Here is a 16586-nt window from a genome sequence, read left to right as displayed (position 1 = left end):
TGGTACCATCACTTGGAAAAGGTGCACCATTCCTTGTATGAGCCCATGTGTAGTTGTATCGAGGGGATCTTATTTGGGCTTTGAATACAATGTCATTTTTGATATTTAATCAGGGCTTACTTGTAGAAAGGAAGTATTTTCATGTCGGGTTGCCCTTACACACTCTTGTATAGAGAAACAAAGACACTCAAGGATGTTATTTCGTAGATAATTCAAACTCTTTATATGTATTCTAGCAGCCCCCACCCCCGGTTGTTTTCTGGTTGGAAAATATGCATAATCCAAGGTTAATATTTTTCAGAGGTAAAGTAACCAATGAAGTTTGAGATTAATACAAGAGTACTCAATACTGAAGTAGGGCAACATATACTTTCTATTTGTTTTACATAAACAGTAATATGTTGCTACACAGTCATGAGCATGTTTCGGTCAGCTAGTTACTAGCAACTAAGAGACCTCTTCAGGACATACAGCTTATGCAAAAGCAAACTTTGCAACATATTACTTATGTAAAAACAAATACAAAGTATATATAAGTGAGTGTGTGTGCGCGAGGACGATTCTCAACCTATATACTCGATGAATTTTTTATCTACAGACTTGAAATTTGGTATGTAGGGTATTCAGACATGTGGAAAATTTTAAGAGGCTTTCATTCAGAAAAAAGGACTGCTAAGGGGGTCTAAATTGAACAATTGCTATGTAGGGGGTCATCAGATTTTTTTATCCATTAACCATTTCACAAATGCACATGCATGAATCATTCATATGACAGATTCATTATGTTAAGAATAAATAGGTTTGAAAACACTTAAATATCGTGACCAGCTAATCTAATGGTTATTGTATTTGATTCGCTGTCATTCAGTTTTGTTTTCGATAGAGTATTTTTTCAAATTTATTTTACTTACAAGAAGTGAACTATTTAGAAAAAACACTTGCATGCACATGAATTAAATATTATTCATGTGTATTTTATGACTGGGCAATGCCGGGTGGCTTGCTAGTATTATATATTTTTATTTATTTATTCATATTAGTAGGACCCGTTAACCGGCGTTGCCTGGTAGAAGCATGTGCCCCTCCCCTCATAAAAAAAAAAAAATTAAACTTCGGTTGTTGTTGGTGGCCAATCCCAACATTCTAACGTTATAAACGGCTTTCTTAATACACCCCTAACCTCCTAATGTTAAGAACATTGTATGGAATAGACACCATGGTAAGAACAGCTTTCGGAATGGGGGAAGGGGTCAACGTATTTGCCCCAAGTTTAACCTTGATATATGTTGTCAGCATACTCACGCACAAAGACTATAAGCCCAAAAAGAAAATGGGTAGCGGGGAGGACAGTGTCAGGCAGAGAGAAATAGGCTTGTTTATCGTGCATGTGTAGAACAGTGAATTACAGTGCATAATGCACTTCATTATATCTCAAAAACTACTTATCTCTGCCAAAGTTAAGAGATTGTCTTATTCAGCATAGTTTAAAACCTATAGAAGTTGTCAGTTTAAAGGAAATGGTCTAGTTGGAGCTAAGGTAAAATATAATCTTAAAAAAAAAAAATTTAATGTACGAGCGGTGTCAAAAATGATTCCTGTAAATAGAAAAAAAAAATATATAAGTCTGTAGACAATGTAATGAAGGGGAAATTTGTACGTTAGCAGCATAAATTATTTGACAGATAAAAAAACTAAAAAAACTGGCGTAAATATAGCGAGATAGAAACTAAATCAAAATTAATAAAAGTGAGAATTATTCTGGATGTAATTCAAGCTTCGAGTGTAAAAATGTGGTTTGTATCAGAAGAAATAGTCTTTATGATCAGTAAGCCTATCATCAAACGAAGCATCCACAATAGCATTAAATAATATAAAAAAGACAAAGTAGAATCCAAAATGCTCCCCCCTACACAAAGAACCCCCCCCCAAAAAAAAATTTTTTTTTTAAATCGGATTGTGTAAGGGTTTAGAAGACGCTCCAAAATCGAAAAATAATTATTGTTTTTTTGCCTAATCACCCCAATCTAGGTGCCACTTCAATGTAGTGGGCTACTACAACTCTTAAGAGATTCGTTCATGTTTTCATCTCCTAAGTTTGGATGCTCAATCAAACAAGATTTTTTATTAAATCAAAACATAGGTAGAAAGTTGTTAAAATTTTTATTTTTTATTTTAATGGTAAAGACAAATGGTTTAAAAACGCTACCATAATATGTATTGGTTAAAAATGAATAAATTAAAGTTACCATAGCCTATTTTGTAAAAGTTTCACCTAATGGAGATATTTAAGTTATTTTGTTTTTCTCTTAAGAACCGTACAATAACACTTACTGATAAATCAAAGGAAAAGATTCCAATGCTTTTTGTGTAAATGTTTTCATGTAATCAAAGTATCGTTGGTTCGGTGGTTTTCTTTTATTACTCTCTGGTGCAGGAAACCGTTTGTATTTATTTAATAAGAGCAGTTCTTATCGCATAATTTAGGATGCTGAAACCAAACATGATAAAAAGGAAAACGGTGACAAAATTTTTTTTATTCTACCAATATGTAAGTAATGTTAATCGTCATAATGCAATATGGCATAATTTAGGACACTGAAATCAATGAAGCAACAGCAGAGGAAGCTGTGCTAACCGATTTGTACCAAAGTTACAGCTATTTATTTGTGTAACTTAAAAATAAATGGTATGGCATATTTTTGTAAACATTAGTCTGTAACTTCACGGAAAATCGATGATAGGAAATTATAATTGATTTAAAACAATGCGTGCCAATAATCTGTATAGTAAAAGGTACGGGTAGAACTACATAAAGTTATGAATATGAGCACAATAGAATTTTTTTTATTTGGTTTAATATGTATCAAAGTAATGATTTGTGTAGATTGAGCAGTCATATTGAATAAGGTTTGACGGGTTTTTTTGTAAGAATGTGTGTATTCCCTAATAGAATTTTATGGGTTCAGCCAATGAGAATAGCTGGAATGTTTGTAGGGAGAAATAATTATTTTGAAAACTGTAGTGTAAAAGTAGTTGTACATGTATAAGCGTTTCATCCAGTTAATGAAGGTCTCAAAGCAATAGTTATGTTTAAATGATTACCTGGTGTTGACGGAGAGTGGTGGGAGGACTTTTGTAATAGATGGGAAAATAGGAACTACTTTGTCTAAAGTTCTAGGCGATTGTGATGATGTCGCTCATAGAAAGGAAGGTAGGATTTTATTATAACGAATAAATCTGTATATAACGGCATTCAAAACTTACATAAGATGGTGGGTAATAGTTCAGACATTTGTATGTGGCATTCATTATTGCAAACATACCGTAATTTGGTTCAGAGGGGAATTTCTGCAATCATTATAAAGTCTGTAACCATAGTATGCTTCCCTAAAACCCTTTTAAGTATTCCCCACCAAAAAAAAAACCCCAAAAAACCCTAAATCTAGGGAATGTTTAATTGAAGTCTAATGCCTCCTGTTAAAATTTAAAAAAAAAAAAAATGCATATTGTAGTCTACATTGCATTGTAGAAAATATACTGTTGATTTTATGAAATTATTTTTTATATTATGATTTGAATTAAAGTTTAAAATGTAAAAATAAATCAAGTATCATGGTTCAATCGTGCACTAAACAGGAGCATTAATTTCGTACATGCCCGTCTTATCAAAAAAACTTACTGTTGATTAAAAATTTTTTTTATTTTGGACCTTTCTGCTTGTATGGTGATAAACTGTTTTGAATGCTCTTGTGATAAGCTGTATAAAGTTAACTCAAAATTGGACCGTTTTCTTTTAATTGGATTTTTCAATTTTCGATACTTATCGGCATTCTAAGAACACTCCCAGGCACATAAAGTACAGGTGTGTGAAAAAAAAAAAAAAAATTGGTCCAACTGTTTTGGAGTTCATACCCACACAAAATGTCTTTTATATGCAGGGTGGAATGATAACATTGTCGCCATAGAAAAGATGACATGATTCCATTTCCATTTGATAAAAACTGGTTTTCTTTTTATTGCAGACCGTCTACTAGTTGGTCAGTTGTGTACAAATCCCCAGAGCGATAGGAACCTTTTATTATGTCTGAAAGTAACAATGTTTAACGAGCAAGATCAAATGTACAACTCGTGCTCTCTGCTGATCCAAGTTATGACAACAGGACCATTGCCAGCACCCTCAAAATGCATGATTGCCATGAATAACAGGGACATGTCTCTGGTGATGAAAAGTTTCTGGCTACGGTTATAGTTTTTGGTGTGGTTTTAAGTGCGCACTAACTCGCATCTTTTGAAGTCATCTTGAAAGTCAACACAAGTGTACCTGAATGTGCTGAAGAATGTGGTGATCCCCTGGTGCAGTCGGGTGGTCACTGGCAGACCCTGGGAGTGGCAGCATGACTCAATGCCGGCCTGTAAGTCCAAAGAGACCCAAACTTGGTTTCAAAAGGAGTGCTATGACTTTGTATCCTTTCTTTGAGCTCTCGCCAACGCTTGTGGAAAAGGCATGGTCCCAGTTCTGGACCCTTATCGAGGTGCTGATTGTGGCTGAAGGTGGCTATATTGAATAGATTTCAGCTATACTAAATAATCAAGTTACCTGAATTGATTTTTTTTTTTTTTTTTTTTTTTTTTTTTTTTTACAATAAAAGTTTTAAAATAAAGCTGTAGTTGTGTTTTCTTTAGGGCGACACTTTTATCGTTCCACTCTGTAAAAGTAAAGATTATTTTGGACATTTTTAATCAAATGATTTAAATTTCATCAACCTTCCCCCACCCCCTCAAATGTTAATAAACAAAGACTTACAACAAAAATGTTCAGTCTCTTTTTAAATAATACATAATCCATATAAACATTATTACTAATAGAAGATTCCTTAAGTTAGAGTCCAACTTAAAAGAAAATCAGAGGTTTGATTCTGGTGCAAGTTCTACTGATTCCAGTCTTGTTAATGTTAGTCTTGTCTATTCAGAGTGAGATAATTGTGGTGCCGTGCTGCGTAGATCTCTTGCATGACTTCACCTGTTGTAGTAAATTACTTAAAAGTGACCACTGACATTTCAAAATTACCATGTACTACTGATTTACACAGTACCAACAATTAGTAGTTGTAAGCCGTGACCATTTTTTGTTTCGTTGTAATTATGGTGGGGTGGGGTGGGGTGAATGTGGATGGCATTAGTCTGAATTTGGTTTTGCTTTCTTGTATATGCAGCAAGTCACCGGGTTAAGAGGTTCTCATAAATAATCTATCGGGAATACGAGTGGCGTTACAAAAGTAATGTTACCTATTTATTCCGCCCAAATGGATCGAAAATGATTGCAAATTACATTATAAGTAAACTTATGTATTCATGAATTGAAAGTTTTGTCTCTCTGTTGCAGATATTGACGGTGTGAGACCCTAAGAAAGCAACCTGTCATAAACGTGTTGTCAGAAGTAGAAATGCATCATTGAATTATTCCATGCAGAAAAAAATTGAACCAATCAACATTCACCGGCGCCTGTTGAGCATTTATGAAGTTGATGCAATTGGTGTCGGCACAATTAGGAGATAGGTTCATCGATTTCAGAGTGGTGACAGATGTGAGTGATAAAGCAACTCTGAATGCTTCAAACTAGTGTTGACTATGTAGAAAAATAAATTCTTGAGCACAAAAGGTTGCTCGTTTTAATGGTACTACTCTATCTTTGTAGCTCTTCAACTTCTTGAGCTAAAGAATAGGAGGCTTTACTTTTTAAACGGCCCTAGTAATTTATGCGGGTATTTCTTTCATATTTTACCATGTTGTTAATAAATGTACTTATGGTTGAGAATTTATTAATATTTCATGATCATGAAATATTGATCGTACATGTGATTTGACAGAACTTCAAAATATTTGTATATAGCAAATATGTAGAAAGACAATGCACAAAAGTTGTCGTAAAAGTATATGGCATGGCATATATGATGGGATAGGCTGTCTTGCAAATCTTATGTTTGCAAACACAAGGTTTTTCTTCAAGGATGAGAATTCATATAGAAACGTTTTAAATTGAATAAAACAAAATGCATCAAGTGCACTTTTACTTGTTTGAAATTTATCACAAATATATTTCAGAGGTATACTCCATCTTCAGTATGTTTTGTTTATTTTTGGGGAAAGAAGTCTGTAAAAAGCTGCGCGTTGTTTCTAGCGGTTGTATTTTGAAATGTTTGAATTGTGTGTAGGCAATGCGAGAATAACGTCAAGGATGAGAATTCATAGACAGACTTCTTTCTCCAAATTTACAACATAGCAAGAAAGAAAAGGAAAAAAAAGAAACAAAATAACACCCTGAAGATGGAGTATACCTCTGAAATATATTTGATATAAATTTCAAACGAGTAAAATATTTGTTTATTTTCCTAATATTACGTTGTATTTGGCTTTCAAGCGCACTTGATGCATATTTTGTTTTCTTCAATGTTTTCTATTTTTATTAGTGTTGGGACGATTCCGAATTTTTATACGATTCCGATTCCAGGAAAATATTGATTAACGATTCCGATACCAAGTACGATTCCGATTCCTAGGGAATTTATTGTTTTGAAATATACCAGGTAGTTTTATACTTATGGTCGGTAGTTCCCAAATATGTTCCCTAACTTTGGAAGAGATATTTTATGTCTACACTGTCGGGTTTTGGTTTAAATAAAATTATTATATAGTAAACTAAACGGAAAAATTAGCAAAATTTATTTTAGAGAAAATTTATTTTACTTGATTGGAATACAGAAAAAAAAACTCAAAGAAAATAGAATTTATCCTTCATAGAAAAAACAAATAAAATAGAATTTATATAACAGAACAAAAACAAGAAAATTAGAGAATAAATACACACGATTCATTATTTTGGTCCTCATAATTAACAGATTTAATGAATTAAATAAAAAAAATATAGCGGAAGAGAAAGAAAATATATACTAATTAAATATAACAAAGATAAATATTTGATTTAATAATTTATAAATGAACGTGCGTAATGAAAAAAAAAACAATATACCACGTGACATGGCGCCGTAGATACAAAATAACCTTTCCAAAGTTAACGACCATATATGAGAAATACCATTAATCAAAAGTTTTTGTGTTTTATACCAAAAGGTAGGTATAGCGAAAAGTTACAATTAAAGGAATTTCAAAAACGATTTTTTGTTTAGCTATTGATAGTTGTATTTGTGACGGCAGTTCTTCAAACCTCCATAATTCACAAGGAGTAGTTAACACCTATTATTTTTTCTTACTTTTTCTTTGCTTTTACACGTTGTTTCTAACGTGAAGAATAAGTTTAGCCAAACTAATTTTGAAATAGGGTATATCAAAGGAACACATATAAAAATGATACCACTATAAAAAACAAATGAAATACTAGATAAAATTGAGCAAACATAATTACCAAAATTACAGAAAAAGATAAAAAAAACAAACAAAAAATGGTGAAGTTTGTTGAGTGAAATGAATTATTGAAAGAAAATTAATTGAACTAATAGAAATGTTAAATAAAAAAATGTAACATTTCAATATTTTTTTAATAATTAAATTCTCAGGGTTGTCGAAATTAAAAATTAAGTGATTTTTTTTTTATTAGACTTCTTTCGAAGCTTGTTACCTTGAAAAATACATTTAAAACCCTGTTTTTTTTTAAATAAATTGAAAAATAAATGCAATTAAAAAAATTTAATTGATAATTGAAACTTTAAAAACATATTAAACATTGAAAAATTACTTATCTCACAAATTAACGTCCAATAAAGTAGATCCAGTCTTCATACAGGAATTTGGTTATAATAAATATATCTTTCCCAAACTTAAAAATTAAATCTTTTTTTTTTTTTTTTTTTTTTTTTTGAGAGAGAGAGAGAGAGTGCTTTAAAATCGCCGGGGAGTGCCGCCTAAAATTTTAAAGAAGTAAATTTTAGGAGTTTAGTGCCTTTCAAAGACGGTTATCATAATTTATTATCATCATTTAATTTCCTCCCCCCCCCCCACCTTTCCACGTGGTTCAGTAGTTAACCAGTGCTCCTGTTGCTGTCAGTCAGCTCTCTTTACCTAAGTTTTAATTTCTAGTTAAAAGAATTTTTCATGAATGGAATCAGCATTTTTAAAAATTATTTTTTTAGTTGTATATATTGTATTTACTCGTTGAAGTTAAGGAGGGTTAAAAAAAAATGGTGACACCTAGATGGTGACGTAGGCAAAAAAAAAAAAAAAAAAAAAATAAAGACACTGCGATTTCAACCCTCACTAATAAAACTGCTCTGAGTGACTAGTTGGTAATTTTTTGTTCCTTTTCTTTTTTATTTTGCTCCTCCAATTTATTTGGATGCTTCATAGTTAAATGTTTTAACATGTTGGTTGTGGTCATGTTAGATGGTTTTATTCCTCGCGATATTTTAATTTGACAGACTTTGCAAATGGCTTTCAACTCATCTTCAAAAAGACTTTTTTTTGGATTTTGGGCCATATTAGAAAATTCAGTTTATCTGTAAACAAATAATTTACTATTAAATTTTGTTTTAAAGCTAGTCACTTATTTGGATAATTAATTGAAAATAATCCGCTAAAAAAGACAAAAAGAAAAAATATAAAGGGATGGGGCGGTAAATTGTACCAACTGGTAGTTAACAAAAAAAACTTATAGAATTTAATTTTTGAAACCAATGTATAAAAGTTTACATAATGAAATGCAAATATGCATTTTCGGGTTTGTATTACTGTACACATAGATTCGAAAAAGTTGTCAAAAAAACAAATATATAACAAACAAATATTATCAAAGGCAAGATAATTTACTTTTCTACCAAACTGGGTAATTTATTTTGTTTTTATTCAATGTAACATGTTTATTCAGCTCGAAAAACATGCAGTGTTTACCGATGTATTGGAAAATTCAAAATGGCGCCCGACACTCTCTTTAACATGGTAAGTTCGGGAAAAGGTGTTATAAATAATAAACTAGACAAAATACTATTAAAAAAACACCGAATATATGTCAAAATATGTCACGGTAACATATATTGAGCGAGTTTCTAGCAGTATTTTGTATAGTTTATTATTTATAACATCTTTTCCTGAACTTACCGTGTTAAAGAGAGTGTCGGGCGCCATTTTGAATTTTACAATACATCGGTAAACACTGTATGCTTTTCGAGCTGAATAAACATGTTACATTGAATAAAAACCCGAAAAATATATCCAGTTAGGTAGAAAAATAACTTATCTTGCCTTTGATAACATTTATTTGTTATATATTTGTTTTTTGACAACTTTTTCGAATCTATGTGTACAGTAATACAAACCCGCATTTTCTTTTGAATTTTTTTTTTTGGTTGACTGTGTTCAATTCACACATGGTTGATGCGGTTCGATATTGCTAAACTATAAGTCCTTACTTTTTAAAATGAAATTATTTAATTAATCGTAAATATTATTTAGACATAAAAATTAATTGATTACAAAACCTTTTAAAATATATATTAATTTCTTTTTCGTTCGGCAAAAAACTGCGCAAAACACTTTTAATTTTCAATTTAAAATTCTAGAAAAAAGATTATATTCTGCTTTTAATATAATCAAATTCAGGGTTTTATCTTTCTGGAGAAAAAAAAAAATAATGGATTTTATCTCAATGAAATTAAAAAAAAAACTTGACTGAATTGAATTAATTACCCTTAAATTAACGAAGGGGTTATTTAATAACTTTAGGTTTGGAAGCGATAGGTATGGGGTCGATTTTTTTGAAACTTCAAAAGAAACCGACTACTGTCAAAACTTTGCGAAATAATACAACGTGATCAATTTCATTTTAGAGATATTTCTTTCAAAAGCCTTCTTTTAAAAAAAGAAAAAAAAAGTATATTGTTCTATTAAACCTTTTACTGTTTAAATAATTTGACTTTGCTCGTTTTATTTTAAGAAAATATAAGTTGAAAAAAGCATTTTCATTCACTATTAGATTTGTCAGAAAAAAAAAACAATCGCCAAAAAGATAAGCGTTTTTTTTATTTTTACTCGCAATGTAGAGCCCTGCATACTTCTTTTCAAGTTAACTCTTTTGTAGTTTTGATTACAATAGATCTGAATGAATGAACCTTGTAAGGGAGGGGCACTAAGCATTGCCCTGTTAATAATGAATTTCTTTGGTTTCTTTTTATTTCTCTCTTGTGGTTAGAAATATCAGGAAATTTTTTTCTTTTTTTCAACATCAGACTAAAAGAATCGTAATGAAGGAATCGGAAAATTAAGGTATTTTTTAACGATGCGATTCCGATTCCTCCCAAAATACACGATTCTTACGATTAACGATTCCGATTAATCGTCCCACCACTAATTTTTATTAAAAAAAAATGTTTTCTTCTCTTCATTTATCCCCATGAATTGTGTGTACAAAAGTCTAATATTAATGATTCCCTGAAATGTACATTGGCCAAATATTAAGCATACCGACTTCTATCATGTTTTCATTACACAAATAATTAATAATTTTTAAAAAATTATAGTATCCCCCTTCTTTGGAAAAAAAAAAAAAAAAAAAAAAAAAAAAAAAAAAAAATGGGGGGAAGGGGGGAAAAACTAAAATAAATGTAAACCTGCGTTTTTGTGTAATGTATTTGCCGCAGGAGCCACATGCAAAATTCTGTAAAATTCCTCAAATCGTTATGTGTGATATTGCTTCTTATAATTATGTGTCATCAATCCAAATAACTTTGAGGATTGCATATTTCATGAAACCGAAAAGAAACCCTTGTGTTGTGTTGACAAATTCTAATACTTCGTAAAGCATTTTCGTCACAACTTTTAGTTGAAGACTAAAAACCACAGTATTTTTCAATACTTATATTGTTGGTTTAATGTCAACATCATTTTACTCCACTGCTATCTGATTAGGCTGTCTGAAGATATCTGCTTTTTGACTTTTTTTTCAAATTCTGATTTTATTTATTTATTTTTTTTGTCTCACTTTTCCTTTGCAAAGGGTCCTGGATATGACCTTAAACTATATCCAGTGGTGAGGCCCCCAGCTTACGGGCTTTGGAGAGTCTGGATCCACCCTTTAATTACCATTGCTCCCAGGTCCACTCTCAACCGGAGTGGTAGTACCTGTTAGGGTCCCAACTATGGGTTAAATAGAAACTGACTTAAAAACAAATATATTCTATTAAAAAAATCTTTCTTCAAAATCTTTGGATTCGGCATTAAATAACCTGAAAAGGGTTGATATGCCATAAAACAACCAACCAACGTTTGCAAAGCTGAAAGCCAAAAGCAATTTTTCTCTGCAAAATAATCGAGCCAATTATTTTACTCTCCTTATGTACTGTGGATGCCTCATAAGTGGACACTGGGCATCCTTGTTACTCAGCGATTTCTGCTCTGATGATTTTTGATTCCTGATAGTATTTCTTAGTTTTTAACTTTTCAATTCAACCGATCAATCTCTCCCGAAATGTTTACTTTTCAATTCAACCGATCAATCTCTCCCGAAATGGGGAAAACAGCATGTTCCAACAACATTCCAGTCTCAATCTATCTGCCAACTTTTGTAATTCATCATCATCATCATCATGTCAAAAATGAAATGCATCAAAACATGTTACAAATTGATCAGCATCTTATTGTAATAATGGCTCAAATCACTGAGACATGGAATAACTAATACTTAAACTAATGAATGAATGGCTTTCTTAGTAAAAACAAAAAAATTAATAAACAATAAAAAAAAATGAACCGAAAACTGGAGTATAAGAGGGCAGGGTGTTAATCAAAGTCAATAATGCAACTAAAATTGTCATACTGTCCAACTTTAGTCCAGTATACATGTGATAGAGTACATTATAACTTATTTATACATTGTTCAAATGCAAAACACAAACAATCGACTTAGCTATATTGTATATAGTTGTTGTTCGGAAATAACTATGTTCCTCAATGAAGGGATCTAACTTAAACCAGAAATCAACTTATGTTGTAGGAATGAAACTGTAAATATGTCTGAGCTTCAATCTAAGGTATCCCCCTTGCCGAACTTTCACACAACAAAAACTCACTCGTCTAGCTACAGATAGCAATTGAGAGAAACTGTTGAAGATTCTTGTAGCTAATCTAAATGCAAATTTCATGAACAGAGCTTTCCTAGATAGAATTGCTGTGCAATTCTTATAAATTTCTAAGTATAGAGTTGCTTACCTAGTGTGGGGGTTGGACTACTGTAAAACCCATGTAATATGTGCATATATTTTTGCAAACATAACATACTTGTGGTGGCTTAGTAGTTTAAAATCAAATATTTATCAGTTCATCATTAATACAAGCCATGGAAAATCAAGTTTGAAACAAATATAGAAAAACTAAAAAAAATTAGTTTTGGGCACTGTGAAATATGCACAATTTTTTTTTTTCCAATTCTGATACACCCAATAGTTCCAATATTTTATTTCCTGATTCAAATTAATTGTCTTAAAATGATTTACATTCTGCTGTCATTTAGCAATAGCTTTCGGCCCAATTCATATAAAGTACAAATTATTTTAACATAAAATATCAAGTCTTTTCTAATTACTAAATCTGAATATCTATAAAAGTGAATTTATCTGTGTACATTTCCCTACCAAGCTACTCTATCAATTTTCAGTCTACACACTTGAGATTTGACATAAGGCGTATTGATATTTGGGAAAATGTTTTTGATCGGTTTTGGCCAGAATTTTGCTGTTAAGGGGTCAAAGTTCAATGATTTGACCTTTGAAAACTCTACCAAACTCCTCCGCCAATTTTGAGTCCAAACATTTGAAATTTTAGATGAAGGTTACTTAGACATTTGATTTGAGCTCAAAACAAATGTTTTGGGGTCAAAGTTTTTAAAAATTTGACCTCTGCGGTCTCTACCAAATTACTCAGTCAATTTTTGGTCTGAACATTTGAAATTTTACATGAAGTGTATTCAGATATAGGGCAAGCTTTTTGATCGGTTGTTGGCCGAAAATTCGGCCGCCAAGGAGTCAAAGTTAAAAAGATTTGACCGTTGTGATCTCTAGCCAGCCAGTTTTGGTCTAACCATTTGAAATTTTACATAAAGGGTATTCAGACATGCAGCAAGCTTTTTAATCAGTTTTTGGTTGATAATTTGGCTGCCAAGAGGGTTGCAGACTCTACCAAACTCCTCCGCAAATTTTTGGTATAAACACTTAAAATTTTAGATGTAGGTTACCTGAATATGAGTCCCAACTTTTTAATATCTATATACATAGTTATAAACCTTACATAGACCCCAAGCAAAGCTGAACTGCTAGTAGAAAATAGTTTTTCTTCTCAAAAGATAGATTTTTAAACATTTCTACTTATTTTGTACTTTTTCCCTTTTTCTCCTGTTTTTATATTCACACATTTTATCTTGGAATGATTTAAAAAAAAAAAATGAAAAAGTTAAGATATCAGTGTTTATTGTGTAATTTTCTTTCTTTGCGAAATCTTAGGTTGGTGCAAAAATGTATTTTGACTTGTAGTTGAACGTCAAAAAACTGTTTTTGCACCAACCTAATAGCAAGTAACTTGAAAACAATTATATGAACACATATCTAAGGAAATGGCAGAATCACTAGAGGATGACCTCCAATCTGTAGTGGAATGGGGACAAAAATGGATGGTCACATTCAATGCTGCCAAGAATAAGCTTGTTTCCTTCAGTAACTACAAGAAACCTCTACCACCAATAGCAATGGCCAAGAACACATTACCTGAAAGTACTTCCGTTAAACTCTTAGGCCTAACATTTACAGGGAACATGAACTGGAGTAGATACATTAAGAGCATTGCCAAAGCTGCTGCAAAGAAGGTGGGCTCTCTCTGCCGTGCTAGAAAACTACTTACGCCTGAAAATATCCTGTACCTCTAAGGCCACCATTCATCCATGTATGGAGTATTGCTGTCACATTTGGACTGATGCATCTGCTGCTTGTCTCTCCCTCCTGGACAGGGTTCAAGAGTCGCCAACCTGATTGGTCCTGAACTGTCATCTAGATTTCAGCCTCTGTCCCATTAACGAAATCTTGCATCCCTCTGCCTGTTCTACAAGTACTTGAAGGTGAATGCTCTGATGAACTACAAGCATTTGTACCTCCTCGACATGACTACCCCTGACAAACTCGACAAGCAACTAAGTCTTCACCCCTTTACAGTAGAGATCCCTAGGTATAAGAAAGCCTTTTACTCCAATAGTTTCTTCCCTAGAACTGCAAGACTTTGGAACTCCCTTTCGGGATTCTGCTTTCCCAACTGTACTGATATGCAGAAGTTCAAGTGTAATGTGAACAAACATCTTGCTACTCATCTCCCTTCATAATGCTCCTACAACTTATAATAGTCCCCTACTTCAAAGAAAAAAAAATTCTATTGTTGCAAGGTGGGTTTGGTTTTCTTCACAATTCTCTTTTTTGGTTCTGCAGATTGAGACTTCTTGTTTAGGGGAATTTTTTTTTTATGCAGCCACACATTTAACTGTCATTAATAAAACACTAATTAGTTTTCCAAAAGTAATGCCTCGGTTATAGTCAACTAACATACTGCCTATTTTTTTGTGGAGCTCTACTGGAAGTGGTGACAAAGTAAATCAGTTCCTTTGCTTTTATGTATTGGGTACGTTTTTTCTTTTTTAATTTTAATTTCCATCATTTTATTTTTATACATTCCTAAACGTATTCATTATAAATTCAAATATAAAAAAAAGACTTATTTTTAAAATTAAAAGAAACAACTTTTTATAATTTTATAAATATATTGTAAAATTTCATAAAATAAACTTGTTTTATTTTAATCGGTATAATTTTGTTTATTGAAAATTATACAATAAAAAATGATGTCATTTCCTTATATATTATTTCAATAAATCTCTTCACAATAGAAATACTGAACAAATAGTGAAGGAACTGATTTGCCTTGTCACCACTTCCAGTAGTGCTCTGCAGAAAATTAGGAAGTACGTTAGCTGACTATAACCAATGCCTCTTATTTTTAAATTCTGCCTGACTGGATGAGAGGGGATTGAAAATTTCATTGTTATGATGACTGAACTTATCTATACATGACTTGAAAGCTTCATTTCTGTTTTAGATAGATATTGACAGTATGAGACTCTAAGACCTGTCAGAAGTGTCATTGAATTCCTTAATGTAGAAAAAATTGAACGGACCAACATTTCTCGGCACCTGTTGAATGTTTACTCACCTTTTCATGAGTGATATTTCTGACAAAGCCGGAAGAATTGCGGTTTGTTGAGTTAGAATCTATCCATATATAACTTACTGGCAGGCCGCCTGGCACTGCCTGGTCGTAAAATATGCTTAAATATGATATTTTGATTAATGCAGATTCCGCATTTATTATATTAGTAGCCTGGATACCCGGCATTGCCTTGTTGTTTGTAGGAGTAAAAAAAAAAAAAAAAAAAAAAAAAAAAAAAGTCCGAACTGAACTTCTAGAATGATCTAAAATTCAGAACAAATAAAGCCTTTGTCTAAAACTTTAAATATTCTTTCCTTTTTCTCAATTTGTGTTGGATTTCTTATTTGCTGCTGTTATGTTTCTACTTTTTCATTGTTTCATTTCAGGTCTGTGGGGCGACAGCAGTGCCTGTTCCGGCAGCCACTCTCCCTCATTATGAGGTGCGTATTTACTTTCTTACTATTTTTATTGGCATGCATAAAATAACTTTCAGAATCTTTAAGATTTTAGGATTAATTTTGTATTTTGACTTCTGAAGGGTAGATTGTTTTTGTTCCATCAGTCATGGCAGTGGAAGTTTGCAAATTTTTATATTTTTAGTATCGCTGGTAATGAGAATTGAACCATCAACCTCCAGAAGAGCTAATTAGTACTTTATCCATTGTGCCACAGGTTTATGAATTAATATAATTTAATAATTGACTTGAATCGTCCATTAGTTAAGAATGAAACATTGAAATTGTGCTCTAAATAAATTGACAACACTCCTTTTCACTAACTCTGTAATTTGCACCACCTCTGTGTTCTCTCGGCTTCAAATAATACGTCATGTATTATCTTGGCATTGGTACACGATTTGCTTTCCTAAAAAAAAAACCGTGAGAGTTCTTCAAACAGCTTGCTTATTTGCAGCCCAAAATCCTCTAACGAGCATATGATCAGGAAGAATGTTAGTTCGTGTGACTGTTAAAGATAAAATCAACTGGACCTCAACCACTTTTTTTTTTTTTTTTTTTCTATTATTCTGGAGATGTGTAAACGTGTAGACGTTTTTGAAGTAATTTTCCCCACACTAGTTTATACATGATGCTTAGAGGCTTTAAATATGGTACTATTATTGAACTTCATTAATGGCTGACTGTGCATGCAGCATACGAAACCTGCATACAGTCCTATTGTACTTCACCAACTAGAGTTTCACTTTACTTCAAAGTTCTCAGAAATCAAGAGACCTCTTACCTGGGCCTAACATTTGATCTTTATACAAGATTATTACATGTTTGAGTCTAGGGATATTAAACATGCAACATATATTAAAAAAATTTAAACTCTAGTTTAAATAAAA

At 32.0% G+C, this 16586-nt stretch overlaps 1 protein-coding gene across 2 annotated transcripts in view; it reads left to right on the top strand.

Moving 5' to 3' along the window:
- The window catches only part of LOC145278039 (succinate dehydrogenase cytochrome b560 subunit, mitochondrial-like), a 56351-nt gene that overhangs the window by 13095 nt on the left and 26670 nt on the right, over window positions 1–16586 (top strand). Inside the window, exons 1-2 of one of the 2 annotated variants that reach the window (XM_080130259.1) lie at window positions 5466–5557; window positions 15628–15681. In XM_080130259.1, the coding sequence (XP_079986385.1) occupies window positions 5517–5557; window positions 15628–15681 (95 nt within the window). In that variant the 5' untranslated portion in view covers window positions 5466–5516. Of the gene's footprint in view, window positions 1–5465; window positions 5558–15627; window positions 15682–16586 lie in introns of those variants that run through there. The other variant, XM_080130260.1, reaches the window with a different exon arrangement.

The sequence above is a fragment of the Euprymna scolopes genome, chromosome 6, assembly GCF_053919585.1.
Source record: "Euprymna scolopes isolate OS-2025 chromosome 6, ASM5391958v1, whole genome shotgun sequence".
NCBI lineage: Eukaryota > Metazoa > Mollusca > Cephalopoda > Sepiida > Sepiolidae > Euprymna > Euprymna scolopes.
The sequence above is the reverse complement of the archived record's forward strand: the minus strand, read 5'-3'. Positions and strand labels throughout refer to the sequence as shown.